At 40.5% G+C, this 27,103-nt stretch overlaps 1 protein-coding gene across 1 annotated transcript in view; it reads left to right on the top strand.

Annotated features, from left to right (window-relative positions):
* Positions 1-27,103, top strand: part of LOC126484903 (Down syndrome cell adhesion molecule-like protein Dscam2) — a 505,795-nt gene that overhangs the window by 290,181 nt on the left and 188,511 nt on the right. Inside the window, exons 17-19 of the mRNA XM_050108503.1 lie at positions 16,271-16,401; positions 19,530-19,536; positions 21,187-21,333. Coding sequence (XP_049964460.1) covers positions 16,271-16,401; positions 19,530-19,536; positions 21,187-21,333 — 285 coding nt within the window. The remainder of the gene's footprint in view (positions 1-16,270; positions 16,402-19,529; positions 19,537-21,186; positions 21,334-27,103) is intronic.

Here is a 27,103-nt window from a genome sequence, read left to right as displayed (position 1 = left end):
GGATGGCACAATCCATGTACTGTATCAAAGGCTTGTCTTCTAAAAGCCGGCATCAGAAAGGGACGAGGTCGGCCGCTAGACGCTAGAAACGTCGCAATATAGCTGTGTATCTTCCCCCGGAACATCAACGAGTTCCAGTTGCAATGCAGAAGCCGTATCTTTAACATAGGCAAGGAGTTCTTCGTCGTCTCTCTGTGCCTGTGCCAGTGCAGGAAAGTCTATGGTACTGGAAACACTGCTGATCTGTGATAGGTAATCCGCAACAATGTTGTCGATCTCAGAAATATGTCTAATATTGGTAGTAAACTGGGCCACAAACTCAAGGTGATGAAATTGACGGGGAGAGCAGTTGACATTATTCTGACGGAAGGCGGACGTGAGTGGCTTGTGGTCTGTATATATCGTGAAAGTTCGCGCTTTCACTTGGGGGCGGAAATATTTCACTGCTTGGTATACCGCCAGGAGCTCACGGTCATATGTGCTCCATTTTCTCCGTGCAGGCGAAAGCTTGTGGGAATAATATGCCAGTGGCTGCCATGCGTTGTCCGACCATTGTTGTAACATGGCTCCGATCGCCGTCTGGCTCGCGTCTACGACAATTGCTAATGGCGCGTCGACCCGTGGGTGTGCGAGAAGCGCCGCGTCGGCCATGCTCTTCTTTGTTGCCTCGAACGCAGAACACATGTCCTCTGTCCACTGTATCAGAGACTTGTTATTTACTTCAGGGCCTGAAAATGCCGCCGTCAAAGGTTCCTGCAGCTCCGCAGTGTGAGGAAGGTGTCGTCGATAAAAATTGAGCATCCCCAAAAAACGACGTAATTCTTTGATCGTAGTTGGTTGGGGTAGCAGCAAGATAGCGTCCACCTTCTCGGACAGAGGAAGAGAGCCTTCAGCAGAAATCTTATGGCCAAGAAATGTCACCTCTGACTGCCCAAAAACACACTTGTCCACATTCAAGACGACACCGTAACACTCCAATCGCTCGAAAATCTCTCGCAGATGTTGTCGGTGTTGTTCGTGATCAGCAGAGAACACTAACACATCGTCCAGGTAGGCGAAACAAAACGGTAGCCCCTGGAGAACCGAGTCTATAAACCTTTGCCAGGTCTGAGCGGCATTGCGTAAACCGAAAGTCATAAATTTGCTTTCAAATAAACCGAAAGGCTTTATTATTGCAGTCTTTGGAATGTCATCATTGGCCACCGGAATCTGTGTATACACTTTAGCGCAGTCCAGAACTGTGAACACCATGGCACCATGTAAAGCACCCTCAGTAACAGAATGGGATATCTGCCCGGCACTGTTCACGCGTTAAGCGCACGGTAGTCACCGCATGGGCGCCAAGCTTCACCCTTCTTTGGAACAAGATGTAATGCAGAGGACCACGGGCTCTTAGATGGCTGCATTATGCCCTCGCAAATCATGGCGTCAAATTCCGCCTTCGCTATCTTCAATCGATCTGGAGCGAGACACCTGGGTCGGCATGATACTGGGGGACCATCAGTCGTTTGAATGTGATGCACCGTGTCATGTGGTATGAACCTGGGAGCGCCGGGTGGCCTGGTCAAGTTCGGATAGTTAAGCAGTAATTCAGCGTACTCACCCTCCGTAGCATTGACCAACTTGGCACTGTGCATTGCGGTGCTGCGACGGAAACCCGTGACTGCTAAGCCAGTGACGCTGTCTACCAAGCATGCGTTCGCAACATCCGGCAGCAGGTGATAGTGCGCCAGGAGTTCAGCCCCGACGATCGCCTCTGTGACGTCAGCCACTGTAAAATCCCACTCGTACGCACGACGTAGGCTGAGATTAAGCTCCATCCTCTGTGTGCCGTATGTTACGATGGAAGAATTGTTGGCAGCCATCAGACGAAAGGCAGTTGGCGGCCGGCAACGATGTATGGCTGTTCGTGGTATGATACTCAGGTCCGAGCCAGTGTCAATTAAAAACTTTATGCCGGAACTCCTATCGGTAACGAACAGGCGCTTGGAGGATAACTGGCAGTCAGTTGCGCCTATTGGCAACCACCGGTGGCGTTTGGGTGCGAGCATGGCGATGTGCACTTCCTTGCCTGATCGCCAAATCGTCGGTGGTACCAGCACAACGGTACCTTGCCTTGCGGAGTGGTAGTACCGCCGGAAGATCTGCTTCTCAAACGCCGCCGTCTGTATCGGCTTCTTGTATTGTCGTCGTCGTCACGTGTGAGCAGCGTACTGACCTGGATGCACAAAAGCTCAACCTTAGCAGCGAGTGAATCATGATTGGCCCATGCTACAGACGCGGTACTGTTTGCACTGTTGTCCAACGCCGCGACTGGGCTGACCTGAGCCGGTGTGATCGCGTCCTGAATCCAGTCTGCTAGCTGCCCCACGTCATCCAGCGGCATGTCCATTTGTGAGGCGATTATGGCTTTTATTTGCGGCGGCAATCTACTGCTCCACAGCATTCTGAGCAGACTGTCTGGCACAGTAACGGTGTCGACTTTACTGCGTAGATGTCTCAGATATTGAGAAGGCTTCCTGTCGCCAATTTCTTCCTGCGGCAGAACCTGACATATCCGGTCCTCTTGTGACGCGGCCACCCGTTGAATCAACTCTGATTTTAGCCTGGCATAAGCTCCAGCCAGCCTCGGACGGTGCTGTGATTATGTCCTGCACCTCGGCTGCATAACGTTGGTCGCGTTCGCTCACAATCACACACCCCGGCGAGTTTGAATTAGCGCGCGGCAGCGTCGCTACAGGCTAACTCCATTTTATTTCAAGCACATTGCAAATTTTCCCTAAGGGTATCCAGAGTAATGGAAAATGGCAACACGTCATTGATCTGCCAAAATTTGGAGAGAGGGGAATTGACCGTATATGGCAACATTAACTCAGCCAGAACTGCCCTAGAAGTTTCATGCTGGGCCGTGTTGAACGCGGAATTAACCACGGGAGTGTAGTATCCCAGCTACTGGGGGATTTGGCATGGTAAATTATAAGCACTGCCTTTAGGTTACAGTTAACCCTTTCTGCCAAGGATGATTGTGGATAGTAAGGGGTGGTTGTAATATGCCTGATTCCACTATGTAAGCAAAACTGTTTATACTCTCTTGAAACAAAGCCAGGGGCATTATTGCTAATGAGTTGTTTTGGGTGGGGGGGGGGGGGGGGGGGGCCAAACCAGATGATGATGTATGGTTATACTCACAGTGACCCCAGTACTGGGCAGCAACCATACAAAATGCAAAAAGTCGTCCACAACGACGAAACTGTAATGGTACATTCCCTTAGTCCTAGGCAAAGGTCCTACAAAGTCAATAAACATCTTATCCTTCGGTCACTGCTCTCTTTGAGATTGAGGTAGACCCAAAGGGGGATGAAAATTGGCCTTGCTCCTACAGTCATCACACTGACTGAAGAGCCGCTGCACATCACAGTACAGAGAAGGCCACGTCACATGGGCCCACACCTTGGCCAAAGTTTTATAGAGGCTGAGGTGCCCGCCTAGTACAGAATTACGGAAATATTGAAAGAGAGGTGAAACTAAATCAAGTGGTAAGCAAATCCTAGCATCTCTGGGCTTACCAACCTCTTTACAGAGTATCCCACTCCTTAAAGAGTAACCAGGCAGGCCTTCGCCAACAGTAACCTTCCACTAGGTCGGACCCAAATACGGATCCTCATTCTGCTTGGTTTTAAGGTCAATGAATAATTGAGGGATCTCTGTGAGCTCACTATTCACCACTTGACTAGCTGAGTCATACTCTCCCGCATGGCTGAGATTTGAGGTCTTCACTAGACATCCTGCTAAGAGCGTCAGCTACCTGATTGTTGGAGCCTTTAATATGATGCATCTTAAAAGGAAAGGCTGAAATATGGACTGCCCACCTAAAAATCCTTCCGGTATTTTGAGGCCGCACTAGGACCCAACTCAGTGCTTGATTGTCAGTTTCGAGGATGAACTACTTATGTTCTAAATAAAATCAAAATTTCTCCAAGGTGAAGAGCACTGCAAGAGCCTCAGACTCATAAGCAGAATAGTTTAACTCTGTAGCGGTGAGCTTCCTTGAAGCAAAGGCAAGGGGGCGCTTCATGCCCTGATCATCTTGAAGAAGGACAGCTGCTATCTTGGCATTGGAAGCATCAGTTTGGACTCAAAAACGTTTCTGGAAAACTGGAACTGCCAAAATAGGAGGGTTCACAATTCTGTTCTTAATCGCCTTGAAATCACTTTGTTGGCTGTCTACCCTGATAAACTCTAGGCCTTTCTTTCACAAGTCATTGAGAGGTGCAGCGAACTAAGTGAAATTAGGGATGAACATGTGAAAATAATTCTCCATGACAATAAAACACACGACCTGCTTCTTTGTCCTTGGAGGCAGAAATTTCTTAATCTCACTGGTCCGCTCTTGATCAATTCTAACTCTGTCACCTGAGACAAGATGGCCTAAAAATGAAACTTGGTGTCTAGCAAGAGTAATCTTAGCCGGCTTAACGGTCAATCCAGTGGAACGAAATCTACACAACACCTGCTCAAGATGGGAAAGGTGTTCTTTGGAGGTTTGGCTATACACCACAACTTCATCCAGATAGTTATACACACACTTAAGTTTTAAATCTTCCAAGACATGGTCCAACAAGCTTGACAATACTGCAGCGCCAGTAGCCAAACCAAAGGGAACACTGTTAAATTCAAAGGGATTCCAGTCCATGCAGAATGCGGTAACATGTTTTGATTCCTCACTAAGGGGAATCTGATGATGAGCTTGATTAAGATCAAGAACCATCTCGCCCCTGAAAACCAAATAAAACAATTACAAATATTGGGTAAGGGAATGGATTCCAACATAACCTTCTTATTCAATAACCAATAATCAACTACAGGTCTATAATCTTTATCGCTGGCTTTAGGAACAAGAAATATTGGTGAAGCGTAAAACAAGGTTGATGGTCTGATAAGGCCCTCCTGCAACATAGTGTCATATGGCAACTGCCAAACTGGTAGCCCATCATACAAATGAATGTGATATTCAATCAGGCTAGTTACACCAAGTTCTCAGAAAGCACGTCAGGAAACTCATCTAACAGTTCTATTAACTGATCCACAAGATCATCAGGAAGGTGACTAACCTCCAACCTGTTGGCTTTGCTGCCTACCATACTGACCAAGTTAGAATGATCACATGCACACAGCACTATCTTTTCCTGCTGTCTCAACTTAAAGCTTAATGTGTGACTAGTGTAGTCTAATACCAACCCGGTGTGCTGAATGAAATCGCAGCCCAGGAGTAAGGCTATGGCTAATCCCTTACCCACCAACAAGATAACTGGCCATGTAAAATCACAGACTGATAGGCTACCCTGCACTTCTCCCACCACAGACAACTTGTCCCCAATCGCAGCATGACAGTTCTGCCAGGTAGGTCCCACAACAGATAACCTAATCAATCGATGTAACTCCAAATACCATTTATGGTCAATCAAGGACACCGAACTTCTGGAATCAAGCAGTCCACAAAGGGGCTCTGTTCCCACACTAGTACAAATGCAGGGGAGAGGGGGCATACCGGGAGCACAGATGTGTGCTCATCAGAAGGGTAGCTTACGATCACTACCTCCTCTCTTCCTATGGCATCAGAGATTTGCCTGCGATCCCTTAAGAATAGGGCAATCGCACACTAAGTGATTAGTGTCATCACAGCAAAAACAATGCTTCCTAGTCTGCACAACAGGCTCAGCACATAACTTGCTATTCGCTGGAACTAAAGATACTGTCCCTGTGCTATAATTAATACTACACTGGGGATCAGTGAACATGAGGGCCTGAATTGACTCCACTACTTGGTCCAACTCCGAACGACTTAGTCAGTCATCTAGCAAAAACTAGCCGTGACTGATCATCAGGGTGCATCCCCCCAAGAACGTTAGATATGACAACGGACTCAGCCATAGACATATCCAGAGCCAACATTGCGTTGCGGACCCCCTCCATGTATTGTTCTAATGTTTCAGCAGAGCCTGCACTTGCCAAAAAACTTGCGCACAAGTTCGATTCACATTCGTGCTGACAATTTCCTAGCTATAATCATAGTCCTCAGATATTTAATAGACTGCTGACTTGTTAAACTTCCAAAACTAATACATTTAACACTCCTTTAGTTAAGGGATACAGTAGCAAGAGAATTACCTTGTGCGGGACACGCAAGGTATCTGCCTGAGCCTCCAACTTGACTAATAACCACAAAAGCTCTTGAACCTGACACAAATTATTGACAGATAATTCCAACAATCCAGTAAATAAACACATAATGGGATTGGGCAGTTAAGCAAACCCATCAAAGCCTGCCTGACTGTGATCCTTTATGTCACAATTCTGAGTGTAGCTAGGCCCTGACTACCAACATCCCCTTGTTCTGAACTAGCGTCTTCCATATTTAAACTTAGGGCCATGGTTCTGGTTTGCAAATTTTGCACATGACTCATAACCTGTTTTATTTTCTGTCTCTTGGCATCTTTAACTACCACGCAATCAAAATCTCTTAAATGGTTCCCCAAATGAACTAACTGGGAATGTATACGAGATATTTGCCTATGTGTTGGCTGGCTATCCTCTAAAAAGGCAAGGTTGTGGTCTATCTCATCAATGGCACTCAAAATAAACAATGCAAATGGTTCCACAAAATGAAGGCACCAAAACCACTTACAGCTCCAATGGAGAGCATTGTTCGAGATGGTCTCAAGGAAATGGTCTTGTCCAAGAAAACAGGTACCAAAGCAAGGCGACGAGCAGCACCCAGAGTTGACATCAGAAAGCTGCACCACAACTCACAACCATCCTGTGAGGTAGTCCGGCCACGCCGCTGATGGCCGAGTCCACGTGTTTTGCTCCTTCGTCCCCTAAAGCACATCCTAGCACCTCGTAGCAAGTTCCATGACCAACTCCCTGACTGCACATACCCGCCACCAGGTCACAATAGGGGCAAAGATCACAGTACAGCTGGGTAATTGATAGTCGTCCAAAGAGCTAGTGTGCCAGAAAAGGCACACTACAGCTCAAGTAGTATCAAGTTGCAAGAAGATACTGGAAACATGACCAGGTAATACGAGTGATACTGTAGCCATTCTTGTGGAGCAGGTATCAAAATTGTCCAATAAGCTTGTATAATTTTGGGATGGACACTGTGCATCTCCGGAATGGATTAATCAGAGCAACTTTAGAGATAGTGGATGAGTATGATATTAATAGATCAACATATGATCACAGCCTTAAGCAAACCATCAACACATCTGCGCTATGTAGTTTGTCACTTCAAAGATAGTGAACAGGAAGCCATGGAAACATTGTTATTAGAAAATTCAGACTTGTTTAACTCACATGGTCCACTGTCAGCAACACTCATAGCATGACTTCACATTCCAACAGGCGATAATACACCAATCTACAAGCCGTATACAATAGTAAAGCACCTGCAACCACTGGTTGATTAATTCATATGTCAACAACTAACTGAAGGCATCATTGATCATTGAACATAGCGATAGCCCATGAACAGCCAATATTTTCATCATACTGAAAAAGTCATCCGATGGCTTCTGTTGTGGCTAGCATTTCCTAAATGTGCACACTATAAGAGATGCCTGACCAATCCTAAACATCATGGAAATATTAGACAAGTAGAAATAATATCTTAAAAGGTTATAACCAACTTGAAGAATTTCCAGATGACAGGACTAAATAGCATTTGCAGCACCCTCACATGATTATCAAAACCACAGGAAGCCATTTGGATTATAAAATGCTGCTGCTACATTCCAGCACTTGTTTAACGGAGAACTCCATGGGTTGGAACCAAACATATGAGTGATATATCTTTGTGATACAGTAGTCTATTCCAGAAACATAGAACAGTGTGTTAAATGCTTTGATGATGTGTTCAAAAGACTGAAAACAAGATGTCTTACACTTATCGTAGAGAAGTGTCATTTTGTCCACACAAAAGGTAATTAACTCAGACATATTATCAGTCAAATTGGAGGAAGGATGGGTCCTCATTTCATGTCATCCGTGCACGATTTTGTAACACCACAGATACACACAGTTGCAATCACTTATCATACATTTTTAAAAGGCTTTGCTGAAATCGCAGAACCATTAACTCGGTTACTTTGCAAGGGAGTTAAGTGTCAGTGGACAAGAGTGCGAAGAAGGTTTACAGAAACTAAAGGAAGAGCTGATGTCAGATCCAGTGGTAGTATTGCCAGATTTCAAGAAGGAATTCATACTTTCCTGTGATGCTAGTAGCTGTATGTTAGGCTGTATTCCGTGTCAGAATTACAAAGGAAAAGAACACCCTGTGACATACCAGTATACATCCATACAGATGAACAAGATTGAACTAAATTACTCAACAATGAAAAAGAGATGTTGGCAGTGATATATGGAATTCCTATTTTTGTTGTTCTTTATAAGGACATAAATTTAAAGTGATAACAGATCACGCATCCTTGAATTGGATGTTATGCCTAAAATACCATCCAAATCAATCAACAAGATGGGTACATTGAGTGAGTTTGATATTGAAGTGTTTCCAATGCAGGAGTAAAGCATACAAACACAGACAGCCTAAATACGAGGGGCGTTCAGAAAGTAAGCTCTGATCGGTCGCGAAATGGAAACGACTATGAAAATCCGATAAAGCTTTGCACAGATGTGTTGGGTAGTGTCTCTAGTATAACCCCAGTTAGCATCACGTCGCTCTTCTCATTTCTGAGCTCGCAGTGAGTGCGTAAAGATGTCTAGAAAATAGTGTCTGCCGCCAAGTACGAGGGCCTGGTGAGAAATTTCGCCTGAAGCTAAGCAGCTAACATTACATAACTGTCGTGCTGTTTCGTCTTCACGACAATTCTCAGCCGCATTCTGCAGGGGCAATGAAGATGCTCCTGCATCGTTTTCAAATGGAAATGTTAGATTACCCACAATACAGTCTGCAATTGTCTCCCCCTGAGTTTCATCTCTGGTCACATGAACCACTGTCTTTGAAGACAACATTTTGACACAGACTAACGAGGTGTAGGCCAGCGTGGAGAATTGGCGGAAAGCACTGGCGGCTGCCTTCTATGATGAGGCTATTGAAAAGTTGGTACAACGCTATGACAAAAGTCTAAGTCAGAACAGCGACTATGTAGAGAAGTAGCTGAAAGGTGTAGCTAATTGTTACAAGTAAAACATTTCTGATGTTCACTGTGGTTTCAATCTGGCAATCAATCGGAGCTTACTTTCTGAACAGGCCTCGTAGAAAAGTAGTGGTATTACAGGCATTAGGTAACAGTCAAGCAGATTGGGAAAAGTGCAGGATTCGAACGCAGTCTCAATTTATAGCACATGAGGGCTTACTGTGCTGATCTACACACTGAGATTCCTGCAACACAGAGAACTGAAGTATTACAATAGGTGCATCACCTTGCATTATTCATCATGGTGACAGGAACACACCTGGTAAATTAGTTTCAGAAAAGTTTTGTGGTAAAATAGTGTATTGACATAGAGTAATAAAAAACTGCACCCCATATGTGCAAAGATCATATTTAAGTCATCAGAAAGTATAGGTACAGAGGTCAGCAGCAGTTGAAAAACTGTTTCAGATGGTAGGACTTTATGCATTAGGACCTTTCAACAGAACTCCAGCTGGTAACAAATATATTCTCACAATGATAAATCATTTTACAAGATGTCTAGTAATGGTCACAGTTCCAGATGAGAAAGCTAATACTGTTGCACAGGCAATGGTGAACAACTGGTTACTGTAACATGGTGAAATATCAGACACAGGTAAATTTAGAAGGGGGCAGTATACTTTTATTGCTGTGTTGGTATCACTGCAAGCAAGTTTTTATTTATGCACATGTTTTGCTGTTTACACTTTATATATTGTCAAGCAGATTTGAACATACACAGTTGCACTTGCAAATACTTTCACCACTGTACTAGAAGAGTAAAAAGTGGTAAGCATAATTCGTTTAAAAATTACTCATTTAAATGTTAAGAAGGAAATATGAATGTAGTTTGACCATGAATCTGACTTGCACCAATGTCTAATAAACTATTTACAGACATGTACATATGGTGGGGTTTATTGGACAATGTCACATGATTATAAAAGGAGGCTTGGTGCTTTTCTGATGTGCAGTCTTGATGCTCAAACATTTTGGAAATACGGTTGCTGCAGTAAGATCAGGAAAACTGTCATACAGAAAGGCATCAAGCAAATGTAGCATACCACTCTGAATATTAGATAATAAACACACAATTGGAAAGAAACAGCTGAATAGGCAGTTTGGTGGAATCATAACAGAAAAAGGTGCAAAAGACATGGAAGACAGATTTTTGCGTCAGCATCAAAGCAGAAAATTTGTGGTTATTTTTGTTGAGAGTCCAAATGATGATGGTTTAGAAAAACACCAAATTGCCAGTGTGTTGTCAACTGCCAGAGAAGAAAAAGGGATTATATTGTAGATTTATGATTTATGCTATGAATAGATTGTCATTATTAATGAAATATTTTCTAAATATATGCGTCATTTTTCTTTTCTAAACAGATGTCAAATGTTCTCAGAACATGCGTAAATTATTTTGTTACCATGTGCAAAATATTTTCTAAACATGCAAAAAGAATTTCTGAGCATGTGTATTTTTTACAAAGAGTTTCTGTCAGAAATTATCCTATTAGAGGTAAATCTGGAACTTTGGATAGAAATTCAATGAGTGTCCTAGATTTCTCCATCATATGGTATAACAACAGACAACCTTATTCATTAGGATGTGGTTACTTACATAATATTTTTGGTTCACATTCTTTGATTATATTATTCTTCAATAACATCCCAAATATCTCACACTTTTTGTTGTGTGAATTTAATATTATTGGGAAGCTCCCTTAAAGAATATTAAAATTCCATCTCATATTATCCCATCTTATGGTACAAAAATTTGGCATACAAGAGAGCATAATCATAGATCAAGGGACTAACTTTGTGTCTAATCTGATGAAATAGTTATGCTATTTACTGCAAATCAAGAAGCTACACACTTGCCCATACCATCCACAAGCAAATAGATGAATGAAAAGAGCCCACCACACAATATCAAAAATACTAAGCCATTATGTGAATAGCCAACATGTAGACTGGGATACATGCAGTCAGTGCTTATGATTCAAAGGAAAACACAGGAACATTTTTTCACCATACAAAGTAGTGTATGGGCAGAAAATGCCATCACCTTTTGACATGATACAACCAAAATTAGGGACACAAGGTGAACCAGGCAACAAATTTGCAAAATGGTTAAGAGTGGTTTGGCAGAGGATAAAACATGCCAACACTGAGGCTTTGGAAAATTAGGAGCGTATTGGGTAATGTGCAAGTAATCTATCACAATATAGGATACAGCAGTGGATATTGCTGACAAGCCATTATACCCCAAAGGAACTGTATGAAGCCATCACAATGATTTTACCAGTAAATGTAAAACTACCACTACAAACTGAGATATCTGTAGCGCATATCAGTAGAGTGAAATCATTTAAAGGAACGACTGATGCATTATCTAGGTTAATTATGTTAATGTTACTTTTCAACTGCTTGTCTTTGATCCTGTAGGTATACACTGGTCTGAAGGAGGGAAGGGATTGATGGTAATTCTTTTTTTCTTACATGATGTTCCAATGAAGGTGTCAAGAAGGATTATCTCGGATGTAGTACTACAACACTTTAGAGGGTGGTTATATGCCAGGGTAGTCCAGACTAACAAAGAGGCTTATTAAATGTAACTATTTATTGGGACAATGGAAGCAATACAGTGTAAAAGGGAAATCTAGCCCTGCAGCCATCTTTCCAGAAAATTGGAGGCCACTCCATATTTTCACCAGAAACAGTGATTGTCAACTGTTACAGATATGGAAAATCAGCAAGGATGACAAAAATAGAACAGCAAAATAGCAGATTACTAATCAACAGAAACAAGTGCAACATAGCCAGGACACAGTTTTCAGTTACAGTTACTATCACAGGACAATAGTTACCCTTTCTCAACCAATGTTGTACTGGCTGTAAGAATCAGTATACATATTATCTATCCAGAATGTAACCTTCCGTAGCAAAACCTTGAATTAAGTCTATTACACTCTTTAGATGAAAGATAATCTGGTAAAAGAGAAGAATTTCAGTTGAACAGATGTTGTAACATATGAAGCAATATTGTGAGAAACACCAGCAAAACATAATAACTGTTAGTGCATCCACAAGTGTTATTCTAATAGTAATGCTCATTTGTGCAATTTTTTCTCCTTAAAATGCAAAATATCCCATTTAAACGAACCACCAATCCATCAAATACCCATGGAGTAGATACATACTATTGATAAGGATTAAGAATAGACATTTTAAAACTATCAGTAGTAGGGAAATGGACCACAAAGATATTGTAAATTTAGATAATTAAGTTAACACAGGCTAATATTAAGAACCTTATGGTTGAGCTCAATAATCAACCAAGAGATTGAACTCAGTCAAATGCGAAATTGTAAATACAAAACACATACAGATTTGTTTAGTAATGGATAGATTAATTTCTTAAAGAAGAGGGAATGTTATGCCATAGAGCAGAAAAGGGGAAGATATTAAAATGTCTTGCAAGTTCACACTAGCACAGCCACAGGCGACCACTTCCTTAATATAGCAACTAGAAACTTATTCTTTTTCTTCATGATGTTGCAAAATAATGGGCACAAATTGTGAAGCAAACATAGTGAAACAAGAACCAGTGACCACTAGTAAAGAAGTGGACCACATTCAGTCATAATGAACAAATCTTCACATCTTTACCTCCTGCCTGTCTCAACAAATGCTACAGTTCTTCAGCTATGAATTCAGTTGATAATTAGGATTAATGGTGTTTGTACCAAAGCAAGCAATATGGGCAAGATGGAATGGGGGCACATGGCTGGGGGCATATGGCTGCTGTTGTGACAAGGCCTGTTGTTGCTGTAGCGATAACCGATGCTGTCCCATGTGATGCGAAGGTTGTACTGCTGCAATGGCTTCCCCATCATCCTGAATACTTGCAGTGTGACTGACAGGAGTTGACTGAGCAACTTCTGATATCTTCACCCATGCAGCAATCTGATTGCCTGTAGCTCATTACACTTCAAAGGACTGTGCTATATTGAGCACATTTGTAAAGGTCAGATTCTCACACTAAAATGCTTTTTTGCAGACTTCCCTATCTGGGGCCAGACGAATAATAATATCAAGCACCATGTGATCAGAATAAGATTCGTAATGGGTACTTGTGACAAATTTATGATGACGGCTCAACCCATGAAATTATGCAGCCCAGGCTTTGTAAGACTGGTTTGGGCCTTCCTGACAATGGTAAAATTCAACAAGTGTTGCAATTTCATGCATTCTTTCACAGTAATAAGTTGAGAGAAGTTTTTACATTTCATCAAATGATAAGCTGGCTGGTTCTTCATCAAATGATAAGCTGGCTGGTTCTTGCAAAGATGCAAGTTGGAACAACAACTGATACATGTGCAATGAAAGCCAGAAAAGAAAGAAAGCCCTACACAGGTCTGCATCACACATGCAAAAAACATGGAAATGTTGGGATAACAGTGTCTTGTAGAAGTCCCAATCCTCAGCTGGTTTCATCATATGTTGGAAAAGGTGGTGGTTCCACCGACAGAAGAGTAACTTGCCATGAACATGCAGATGTCACTGGATTGAGAGCAGTGGTGAGAGTCTGCTGTTGTTCTGCGAAAGCGTGCTGCTGGGCAAAGATACATTTGAGTACATCTTCCCTTGAGATGTATGTCAGGTGACTTAGCACAGACACTAACACACAGCAAAACCATAACCGTCACTCATGACCAAGTTTGTTACAGGAAGAAGAAACACAATTTATGGAGCACAGCACTATATAAAGCCAACATAAGATGCAAAGAAGTATAGGCTGCACATAGCACTGAACACACTGAGTCTACAGCAGTAATATGGGCTATAGATTAGGCCAAGCACTTGTTTGAGATCACTTAAATAATGCTATTTCTTTGGTGGCTCACCAGAGCACACCAGGGAGCCATCCCACGTGGTCTATGTAAGTGGACCTGTGAACTGTATTGACACACGATCTCTGAAACTGGATGCTATGTGAATGAAGGTACACCATCATATTAGTGTGCTATACAGTAAAAGCTATTGTTTCAACACATTTCCACTCTGATGAACTTTAGCATAACAGACAAATAAAAACAGAAACTCCTATTACCTAACACATGCAAACAGGACAATATACTATAATAGAAGGTGACATACAGCTACTTTCCTTTCATAAAAATGTGTCAGCTATTACAATTGTCTCCAATAGTTTCTTCAGACATTCAATTACGGCTATAATTTACACATCCCTCAAAAAAGGAGATAAGAGTGATATCTCACGTAGGGATCATAAGAATAAGATAAAAAGTTTTGGGCATGTACATAAGCATACAGATATTTATTTTCCCCTCACTCAATAAGAAAGAAAGTAGATAATACTGACATCATGCACTGTACAGTGGACTGTGAAATGTATATTTATATTAGATTTAGAAATCTGTCTTCAGCAAGTTCAACAGCACAATTCACTGCAGTTAATATTTAAATATTCTTACATTATGATTTGCTTTATATGCATTCTTTTTCTTTCTGCAAATCACATTTCATTAGCTACTTCAAAAAATAATAATTCTATGATGAGTCATTATGTTATTGCTGGTAGCAAAGAATATAAAATACATTAACTCTACCAACTTTTAGATGAAACCACTAATCCACTGAAGAGTATGTTCATTAGAATTCTTAAAACTAACATATTAGGCTTTAATATAATTCATAACACTGTAATATTATAATATTTCATAAAATTAAGTCATTCTATTATATGGCACCAATGGCTTTGCCATAGTGGTTAACACCGGTTCCCATCAGATCACCAAGGTTAAGTGCTGTTGGGCTTGGCTAGAAGTTGGATGGGTGACTATTCAGGTCTGTTGAACATTGTTGGCAAGCAGGATGCATTCAGCCCTTGTGAGGTTGATTGAGGAACTACTCGATTGAGAATTAGCAGCTCTGGTCACAAAAGCTGTCAACGGCTGAGAGAGTGGTGTGCTGACCATGTGCCCTGCCATATCTGCATCAAGTGAGGTCTACCAGCTGAGGCTGACATGGTGGTCAGTCGGTACTGCTGGGCCTTCCGCGACCTGTTCGGATGAAGTTTTTTTATCATATGGCACTTAAATAAAATGTTCATTTTTTAAGTATTTCCACATCCCAGAGAGTTTTTTTTCCCCCCTGGGATGCATGGAATATGTTTCATACATGAAACATTAGGCAATGTATTATCCCAGAACTCCTTCAATGATGACTGATTACCCACACTGATCTAAATGGCATATTAACAAACTGACCTTTTTCTCAACCAACTAGAGTCTTAAGAATAACCATGATGGGCAGGGATGATCCATGGCTGGAACTTATTTCAGTTATGCACAGATAAAGTACCATAACTAGTCACTGCTGAGTACATTTTTAAAATTCATTAGGTATTTTTAAGATAAACATGTCAGAGAATATTACTGTAATTTTCATATGTGTAGTTCTCTAGTCACTACAAGAGTGAGCATGTAACCAACGATCAAATTTATATCATACGAATAAAGCAATACAAAAGAAGTGATCAAAATATATCATCTCAAGAAGGAAATGTCTCTCCAAAATTAATTCAGAACTTAAACATGAATTCAATAGTGACTGGTTACAGTGGTTTAATTATGTGTAAATTTTAGAACTAGATCCTCTCTTGTCTGCCTTGCTGCTCCCTGAAAAATTATTTTTTCTCACCATACTGATCAAAGACTAGTAGTTAGCCATCATGACAAGATAAATGGAAGTAGTGAGAAAATGACAGAAATGCAAATTATTATGATAGTTGTTACTGTAGTGATAATAAATCTTGTTGCTTATACATTGCTCTCACTCTCTCTCTCTCTCTCTCTCTCTCTCTCTCTCTCTCTCTCTCTCTCTCTCTGTGTGTGTGTGTGTGTGTGTGTGTGTGTGTGTGTGTGTGTGTGTGTATTTGCATAAACGGATTCCTATTACATTTGTTACGCTAAACCTAAAAATATTTTAAATCAAAACTAGTTTCTTTGTAAAGGAGGAGAGAAACAGAATTCTTACCATGTGCTAAACAGTTCCAGATATGCCTCCACAAGATTTACGCTGTTCAGCACTGTCCCCGCAGAGTATCAGAGTGCGCTGGGATCCACCACCACCAGAACACAGGAATGGTATCATAGATAGCTACAAAGTATTCTACAAGAATGTGCATTCTAGGCATGGTAAGTTCTAGTTTCCCAACACTGTTCTAACTGTATGATTAAAACTGAAATACATTTACCAGTAAATTATAAGCAACAAAATAAAGCAACTGAAAATATTTTCTCTGACAGAAATTTAGTGAAATGAGTAGTGAAAGTATAAACATTAAATATAAACAGGAAAGATATAAAACTTGTAAACATCAAAATATGAAATAGATATGTGGCCTGTAGTAGAAGCCAACTAAATGAAAAGAGAGTCAAATACGTTTTCCCCATCAGTATATGGAGCAAACTAAAACACCAATAACAAAGCAAATCAGGATAGTCAGGATTATGCTCAGTGGCACTCATTAATGTCAGAGATTATGGGTATAATGTGAGAAAAGGGATTACATGATTAAGGGGGGGGGGGGGAGGGGGGGGAAATACTAGACTTACAACACCAAAGCCAACTGCAATGTACATGTGTCAAATGAAGGTAAAGATAAAACTTAGACAAGTGGGAAAGGCATGTAAATCCAGCCAACTAGCTTAAACTGAATGAAAAAGCTGACAAGCTCATAAAGTAAAGAAAAGTCTTCAATAAACTGCCTGCAAATCAACAAGAGACAGGAGGTTAGACATCCTCTGAAATTCAGACATACATGACAAGAATATCTTGTCACCAATTTTTATGGTTTATCAGAGTATATTGAGTCTATAATTGCAGTTCCTTACTAGAACAGCAGGAAACAGTGATATCAGTACAACAAATACTCATATACATGATAAATAGATTTTTTTTTTTTTTTTTTACTTTAATAGGTATCCACATACTTGCAAGTATGTAAATATACTTCAGAAGGAAAACAGTAAGTGAAAAACTAGGTAACCATCATTTCTTCAGCATGTTTATCCCAATGCATTTATTTGCAACCATTTTAATTATTAATTGTGAAAAGCAAACATCCCTGTCACTGTCACAGTGGCTAATAATGGAAGTAATAGCTTCACTTCTTGCCTAACCTATTCCTTTAATCATTCCACACCTTTAAAGCCTGCCTTTCATGCTGAGATCTACAATGCATGATGTAAATGGAGATTATAAGTAATTAACACAAACTTTTAAACTTCACAGTAGTGGAGTAACAGACAGCAAAGTGGGCAAGACATGCAAAAGTGATGAATTTGATAAGTGTGGTGGATCTATTGGATGGAGCATTATGCCTTATCTAAGAATATTTGTGGATTTCTGTCTGATTTCACAGTCTTCCCATAATATGGATGGTAGTAATCTGTGACAATTTCTGAAAAGCATATGACACAGTGTCCTACCGCAGACTGTTGACAAGGGTACAAGCATATGGAATTGGTTGCCAGATACATGAGTGGCTGGGCTCAAAGATTTCTTAAGTGATAAACCCCAGAGTGTTGTTCTCAGTGGTGAGTGTTTATCAGAGATGAGTATTGCAAGGGGCACCCCAGGGAAGCATGACAGACTGCTCTTATTCTCTATATACACTATGTGATCAAAGGTATCCGTACCTGGCTAAAAATGACTTACAAGTTTGTGGCACCCTCCATGGAATTCAATATGGTGTTGGCCCACCCTTAGCCTTGATGACAGCTTCCACTCTCACAAGAATATGTTCAGTCAGGTGCTGGAAGGTTTCTTGGGGAATGGCAGCCCATTCTTCATGGAGTGCTACACTGAGGAAAGGTATCAATGTTGGTCGGTGAAGCCTGGTATGAAGTCAGCTATCCAAAATATTCCAGAGGTGCTCTATGGGGTTCAGGTCAGGACTCTGTGCAGGCCAGTCCATTACACGGATGTTACTGTTGTGTAACCACTCTGCCACAGGCCATGCATTATGAACAGGTGCTCGATCTTGTTGAAAGATGCAATCTCCATCCCTGAATTGCTCTTCAACAGTGGGAAGCAAGAAGGGCTTTAAAACATTTATGTAGGCCTATGCTGTGATATTGCCACAAAACAATAAGGGGTGCAAGTTCCCCCTCCATGAAAAACATGACCATACCATAACACCACCACCTCCGAATTTTACTGTTGGTACTGCACACGCTGACAGATGATGTTCACCAGACATTTGCCATATTCACACTCTGCCATTGGATTGGCACATTATGTACCATGATTTGTCACTCCACATAACATTTTTCCACTGTTCAATTCTCCAATGTTTATGCTCCTTACACTAAGTGAGGCATCGTTGTGCTTTTACCAGCATGATGTGTGGCATATGAGCACCCGCTCAACCATGAAATCCAAGTTTTCTCACCTCCTGCCTAACTGTCATAGTTCTTGAAGTGGATCCTGATTCAGTTTGGAATTCCTGTGTAATGGTCTGGATAGATGTCTGCCTATTACACATTATGACCCTCTTCAACTGTCGGCCATCTCTGTCAGTCAACAGACAAGATCGACCTGTACGCTTTTGTTCTGTATGTGTTCCTTCACATTTCCACTTCACTATCACATCAGAAACAGTGGACCTAGGGATGTTTAGGAGTGTGGAAATCTAGTGTACAGACATATGACACAAGTGACACGCAATAATCTGAACACATTCGAAGTTCATGAGTTCCGCAGAGTGCTCCGTTCTGCTCTCTCACAATATCTAATGACTACTGACGTCACTGATATGGAGTACCTGGCAGTAGGCACAATGCACCTAATATGAAAAACATATGTTTTTGGGGGTGTCCAGAACCTTTTGATCACATAGTGTATATAAATGATCTGACAGACAGGTTGAGTAGCAATCTGTGGCTGTTTTCTGATGATTCTGTGATGTATGGAAAGGTATTATCATTGAGTGACTGTTAGAGGATACAAGATGAGTTAGACAAAATTTCTAGTTGTTATGATGAGTGATATCTTGCTCAAAATGCAGAAAAATGTAAGTCAATGCAGATGAGTATAGGAAAACAATCCCTTAATATTTCCATACAGCATTAGACGTGTGCTCATTGACAGTCATGTCAATTAAATATTTTGGTGTAATGTTGCAGAGCAATATGAAATAGAATAAGCACTTAAGGACAGTAGTAGGGAAAGAAAATGGTGGACTTTGGTTCATCAGGAGAGTTTTTGGGATGTGTAGCTCATCTAAAAGGAGACAAAATATAGGCCACTAGTGCAACCCATACTTGAGTATTGCTAAAGTGTGTGGGATCCCCACCAGGTCTGGTTAAAGAAAGGTATTGAAGCAATGCAAAGGCATGTGGCTAGATTTGTTACCGATAAGTTTGATGAGAACACAGTTATCGTAGAGATTCCTTATTAACTCAAATGGTAATTGCTGGATGAAAGACGACATTCTTTCACAAGGCACTATTGAGATAATTTAGAGAACAAGTATTTGAGGTTGATTGCAGAATGTTTTTACTGCCACCAACATATATTTTTTGTAAGGACCACAATGATATGAAAAATTAGGGCTCATACAGAGGCATATAGATGGTCATTTCTCCCTGTCTCGATTTGTGAATGGAACAGGAAAGGAAATGGCTAGTAGTGGAACAAGGTATCCTCACCAGTACCATATAGTGACTTGCAGAGTATGTATGTAAATGTAGATAGACATAATGTCTGCATACAAAGGATTCAAAATGTTTAGGGTAGCAAAACTTACAGAACAGCATTTTAACCTTCATTGTAGGAGAATGATGTGAATAAATCCTACACAGATAGATAAAAATCTAAGTCATATTACATACAGGAACTGAGATGGTGGTGCAACAGTCAGCAAGGAAAGATTTTCAAGTAGTGGTTTCCAGACACATATCAAGGAAATTTTTGACAGAAATCAATGATTGAACTGTACCACCACTGATCTCTCCCAAAAGTTTTCATCAAATTGACTGCAGTGTGGTACTAATGAAACATGGTTTGATCTTATGTTCCCAGGTAAAAATGATGTCTGATGCCAGAAAGCCATTGGGGGATTGGGAGGGGTAGGTGTTACCACAGTTGTTCACAAGGAAATTACTCTCATGATGTTGAATTTCAGTAGGAATGTTCCTCTCACAACCGTCCTGCAACCCAGCACCAGTTACTTGAACAGTGTTGGTGGAAATAACCTCTCTCTCTCTCTCTCTCTCTCTCTCTCTCTCTCCCTCTCCCTCCCTCCCCCTCTCCCTCCTCTCTCTCTCTCTTTATCTGTTTTGCAACTTACATCATTTATGTTCTCATTTTGCTGTTGTCACTTGCTACAGAGAACCAGTTGTCTCTCCCTCTGTCATGCTCCTCATGGTGATTATTAAAATTATTTTATATTGACTGTGGTTACAGTTAAAACTTTTCAGCCAAGCAGGATAAGGTACTTACAGAAATTCTGTTCATTCATTTCATTTCAGTGCAACGTATAATGTCTGATGAAATCTACTTGCATTCAATGAAGTTCTAAATTAATATGCTATGGCTCATCTTTACCTTGCTCTCTAAAACATATTACCATCTCTTGATTATGCTTAACTTGGACATTAGCATACCCTCACTCTCCAAAAGCTTCTACAATGAATCTTAGTTTAAATATAAGCTTCATGAGTCTGTTTTGCTGAGGTTGATCAGTAAATAGAACCTGGGAACCCAATGCCAGAAATTTGGTGTGAACTTTTAATGCCGATAACTATAAAATTTGTCAAACTATAACTTCATTTCCACATCCATATAGTTTCATAATATTGTGAATGTTGTATAAAATATAGTTTTTTTCAGTTTCAGCATTTCTTTTTTATGTCAGGGTTCTTGACCATAAATCAATGATTTTTAGGTGGTTCTACAGATGTGGAGGTAAAGAAAACAACAAACTTAGAGACCAACCTCCACGGATTAGCAAAGTTCACAAATTACAGTATAAGAGTGTTGGCACTAACTTCTGCAGGAGAAGGCATTCGGTCAAACCCAATTCACTGCACAACAGAAGAAGATGGTAAATATACAGCTTGATTAATTACTGGTATGTAAGGAATGAAGAAACTACAACAAAAATACATTGAACATTTTCGTATATGATAAGATTATTGATAACAAAGAAGTGTGTTAGGGCCATTCCATAGGAATATGTCTTCATGTGTTACAATATGTAAAGAAACTTAGTTTAGAAATTAGCATTAGACTGTCAACTGAACACCTCAGACTTCGCTGGCTGGATACATGTCTGGTGAATCCAGAATTCATGAGCTAGGGATTCATTCATTCAGATGTTTCGTAGACCACGTGAAGAAAGAGAACTGTCAGGAATGTGGACTGAGTCAAAGTATACATTAATATACAACAACAACATCATAGGAACTTAATATACAGAGTGCAGAAAAGCAATTTAACCAAAAGTGTAGGGTAGAAAGACAGCATCAAACAAAGGAAGTTGAGTATGTGAACTAGGGGTCGTAGTTGCATATTTTTAGTGCTACTTGAATTTAATTTAAATCTGGTATATAGACATCTTTACCCAAAATGAAAAGCAATTCACAGAAAATGTACACATAAACAAATGTTTGGACTAACTGTCATGATGAGATAAGAAAAACTTTAGCATGACATACATGTGTACTGTACTTAGCTGACATACCATACGGTCCTTCTTTAGAAATGAAGACAGTCACATCTCTATGATTCATATTACAACATAACCTAAAAAGGTGAAAGTAGATGAAAAATGAGTATTCTCTAGTACACAGGCTTGCCACAACTTAATTAACATGAATATGACACAGCAAATGCTCAAACTGACTACATATTTCATACTGGCATAACTAATGCTGGGATTGACATGTTCTCTGAAACACACCTAGAGTAGTCTGAATTACTTATGCTGCCATAAGCCTTGTTCCATCCTCAACCCATGTTGCATACATGCTGTCTTTCATGCTATCCTGGGGAAAAACTTCAGTGGTCCTAAGTCTGGCAAACATGGAGGCCCCCATGTCCAATCTATCTGTCAGCTAATTTCCTTCTAGATGACCTCAGACAACAAGTGCAAAATTTAGAGTTGTGCTGTCATGTTGGAACCAAAGGTTCTGCCTAATTCCAAGCAGTGCTGGCAATACTTGTTGCAAAAACACAAGGTACTTGTGAGCATTCGACCTTTGAGATAATATGTAGGGTCAATGACTAAGTCATTCAAAATTCCTGCCCACAAGTTTACAATGGATTGCTCTTGATTACCATGGCTGTACGCTGCATGAGGATTCTGTAGTTCCCAAATGCAGCCATTGTGTGAAGTGAAGATGCCTTCATGGGTAAATAGAGTCTCATTCCTAAACAACACATGTTCAGGGAAATGCAGCTCTCATGCTACACATTGAATGAAACAATCAACAAATTCCAGATGCCTAGGGAAGTTGTCCAGACCCACAGCTTATACCAGCAGAGATGTGACACTGGTCCACACCACATTCATGAGCAGTGCATCTGGTACTTGTCATTGTATCTTGCTCTTTGCAATGTATCACATCTTCATTTAACTCAACTGTACAAACAGTATGTCTCCTTCTTGCATCATGCTTATTTGCCCACAAAGATCCTGTCTCTCCCATGTGTCTATCAATTGACACAAAAGTATTTCTTTTTTTTTGAGACAGCCTGCAACATGGATAACATTCCTGGTAAATCCTATGAGCTGCCCTTGTTTTGCCATGAGCAGCACCTTAGGCCAAGTACATGTCACTTGGTTCATTTCATGTGAAACCATTTTCCGTGTTGCTGCTTCACAACACTCACTCATTGATACCTACTTTAGTTGAACTACACTGTATCTAAGGAGAATATGATGAATGGATAATTAAAACCAATATTCTGCATTGTACATTGGTCCTTCATAGTGACAGTAAGTAGAGTGCAGTTTGTTTGTGTCTGGCAAAGACAAAAAAAAAAAAAAAAAAAAAAAAGAGTTTCAGACTTGAAGACCATGCATGTAATGCCATAAATATGCAACTGTGACCCCAACTTCCTATACACAAATTCCTTGGCTAGAAGCTGTCTTTCTGCCCTGCAATTGTGATCGAATTGTTTTTCCACACCCTGTATGTAGCATGTTAACAATTAATTATCACTATACTGCTTATTGATACTCGTGCTTATACCAACTAAATGTAATTGAGTAAATTAGTAAAAAAGTTGCTACTTTGGAAAAAAAAATTCTGGCTCATCAGTTTCACTATATCACAGATGATTCTCTAGTATTAGGCTTACATATATATGATTACAATGGTATTTTTCCACAGAAATATTTTATATAAATTCTTAGTCCTATTTGCAGTAACTTATCGCAGTTTTACAACAAACACTGCTGCTACTTCGCTACTTCCCATTTAGCTAGCAGAACTTATAGATCACTGAATCTAGATACTCAGTTAACATGTAGAAAAAGTGGCTAATGAAGTGTTGTTAATTTTCTTTTGAACTGGCAGTGATACTCAATTTCCTACCTTACATTTATAGGAACTTGTTAAACATTTTACCTCCAGAGAGTATAACTTCATTCTGAACCCTGGACAAGGACACAAAGTCTACATGAAAATTACTTTTGTGTCTTGCATTGTGATTGTGTACATCACAGTTCAGCTGAAACTGTTTTTTATTGTCAGTAACAAAAACTGTTACAGAATAAATGTACTGAGAAGTAAATGTAAGAATACTAAGATCCTTAAAAAGGCTTCTCCAAGATGTATAGTTACATACTTTACACAATGTTCTTACTGCTCACTTTTGCTGAATAAACATTATATTTACTTTAGGTGCACTGCTCCAAAGGCAATTCCTTAAGACAACAGGGAGTGATAATGTGCAAAATAAGTTAACGCAATGAGAGACGATTCTAAGAGCACCAAGTGTAGTACATCGCATTTTGCCAATTGTACATATTATCTAATATTGAGTAATGCTCGTGACAAGTAGTAATTAAAAGTTACACTTTATTGTGAATAAGTTACTTTTAAAAAAATCTGCAGTTAACTGAGTGCTGAGTTCCTGTTTCATGTGGAAATAACTAATTTTTTATGTTCAACAAAATACTGCTAAACGAGTAAGCTTTTGGCCAAAGGGCCTTCTTCTGAAGTAGACAATACACACACATATTCATGCAAACACTATTCTCTCTCTCTCTCTCTCTCTCTCTCTCACACACACACACACACACACACACACACACACACACACAACACATATGTGACCACTGCCTATGGCTGTGAATATAGCCTTAGCAACAGCTGTATGTGTGAGTTTGCATGAGCGTGTGTCTGGTTCAGAAGAAGGCCTTGTGGTCGATAGATTACTTGTTCAGCAGTCTTGGTGCTGTGCTTGTCTGCAGCTCAGCAGTTCCACTATACGGTGAGTAGCAAGCTATCCTTTTCATAATATTGTCATTATTCCATCCTGAATCTCAATTGTTTAATTTTTTATATTATACCATACATCTGAAGCACTAACCTGTAGGTCTAACTGTTGAGGCTCACAAATAACAAAAATTATTGTAGTGTAAAGTGTGTTAAGTGACTTTGTTCTATTTTTAAGTGTGCAGTCTTTGTTGAAATGTGTGATAAGTGTGGATGCTGCCATAGAGTTGTCAGACAGGGAGTGGTATGTGCAGAATTCCATTGGGGCAATTGTGGTGGGAAACTGAAGGGGATCTCATCTACATCTACATCTACATCTACATTGATACTCCGCAAGCCACCCAACGGTGTGTGGCGGAGGGCACTTTACGTGCCACTGTCATTACCTCCCTTTCCTGTTCCAGTCGCGTATGGTTCGCCGGAAGAACGACTGTCTGAAAGCCTCCGTGCGTGCTCTAATCTCTCTAATGTTACATTCGTGATCTCCTCGGGAGGTATAAGTAGGGGGAAGCAATATATTTGATACCTCATCCAGAAACGCACCCTCTCGAAACCTGGCGAGCAAGCTACACCGCGATGCAGAGCGCCTCTCTTGCAGAGTCTGCCACTTGAGTTTATTAAACATCTCCGTAACGCTATCACGGTTACCAAATAACCCGGTGACGAAACGCGCCGCTCTTCTTTGGATCTTCTCTATCTCCTCCGTCAACCCGACCTGGTACGGATCCCACACTGATGAGCAATACTCAAGTATAGGTCGAACGAGTGTTTTGTAAGCCACCTCCTTTGTTGATGGACTACATTTTCTAAGCACTCTCCCAATGAATCTCAACCTGGTACCCGCCTTACCAACAATTAATTTTATATGATCATTCCACTTCAAATCGTTCCGCACGCATACTCCCAGATATTTTACAGACGTAACTGCTACCAGTGTTTGTTCCGCTATCATATAATCATACAATAAAGGATCCTTCTTTCTATGTATTCGCAATACATTACATTTGTCTATGTTAAGGGTCAGTTGCCACTCCCTGCACCAAGTGCCTATCCGCTGCAGATCTTCCTGCATTTCGCTACAATTTTCTAATGCTGCAACTTCTCTGTATACTACAGCATCATCCGCGAAAAGCCGCATGGAACTTCCGACACTATCTACTAAGTCATTTATATATATTGTGAAAAGCAATGGTCCCATAACACTCCCCTGTGGCACGCCAGAGGTTACTTTAACGTCTGTAGACGTCAAGGAGGGTCTCTCATGGAACAGTAGGCACTGTCTAAGAGAATCACTGAACAGGAAGTAAAGGTTTGTGCCCTTCAGGCTGAATTAGATTATGTGAAATTTGAACTAGATAGGAGGAAGGGGGGAAAGACTGTGGTAACTGGTAAAAGTAACAACAAAGCAGAACAGCTCTTCACCTTCTTAAATTACACCTGAGCTTACAATATATAAAAAGTTTGAACTTGTTACCTGAAGTAGGTGAGAAGGAGCCTCATCCTACTGTAGGTCACAGTAGGGGGAAGCAGACTTCTAGCGAACAAACTATGTGTAGTTCAGTAACAAAGATTACAAAGAAGGGAGTCTTGTGTTAAGTAGTAGCCATGGCAGGTGGTACAGGACAAATTAGACAAAGGGCACCAAATCACTCAAGTATTGTGAAGTCAAGTGCTAGCCTTAGATGGCTGACACAGGATTAGGAAATGTGTGCAACAATTTTGATTAAGAGCATCAGGTGATCATAGTAGGTGGTGCAGGAATCAGCTTGACTAAAGAGAGAAATTACAGCATTAAGGGTGACCTGAAAGGAATAAGAGTAGCAAATTCAAATACAAATGTGAATTCTTTGCCTCAAAATCACATGATTTCTACAGCTGTAGGATCAAAAAGTTGCCCCAATGTTTGCAGACTCTTGTAAAAAGTGAAGGAGAATATATTGTTGATGACTAAAATCAAACAGTGGAAACGCTAGGTAAAAATATCAACAATGTAGGAAAAGACAGATTTCTACTTACCATAAAAAAGACATGTCAAGTTGCAGACAGTCGCAATTAAAAGGTACTCACATATATCTTTTGGCAACAGCTTTTGTCAGTAAAAGCAACATACCATACACACAAACACACAAGCAAGCACACCTCATGCATACATGACTGTCAACTCCAGCATGTCCACATTCTGGCCTGTGATGCTGGAGTTGGTGGTCACATTTGTGTGAGGTGTGCTTGCTTTTGTGTTCTTGTGAATGGTGCATGTGCATCTCATTTACAGATGAAGGCTGTGGCCAAAAGCTATATGTGAGTGTTTTCTAATTGTGCCTGTCTGCAACTTGACGTGTCTACTTTATGGCAAGTAGCAATCTGTCT

This window comes from Schistocerca serialis, chromosome 6 (genome assembly GCF_023864345.2).
Source record: "Schistocerca serialis cubense isolate TAMUIC-IGC-003099 chromosome 6, iqSchSeri2.2, whole genome shotgun sequence".
NCBI lineage: Eukaryota > Metazoa > Arthropoda > Insecta > Orthoptera > Acrididae > Schistocerca > Schistocerca serialis.
Note: the sequence above shows the minus strand (reverse complement) of the source record. Positions and strands in the feature narration are given on the sequence as shown.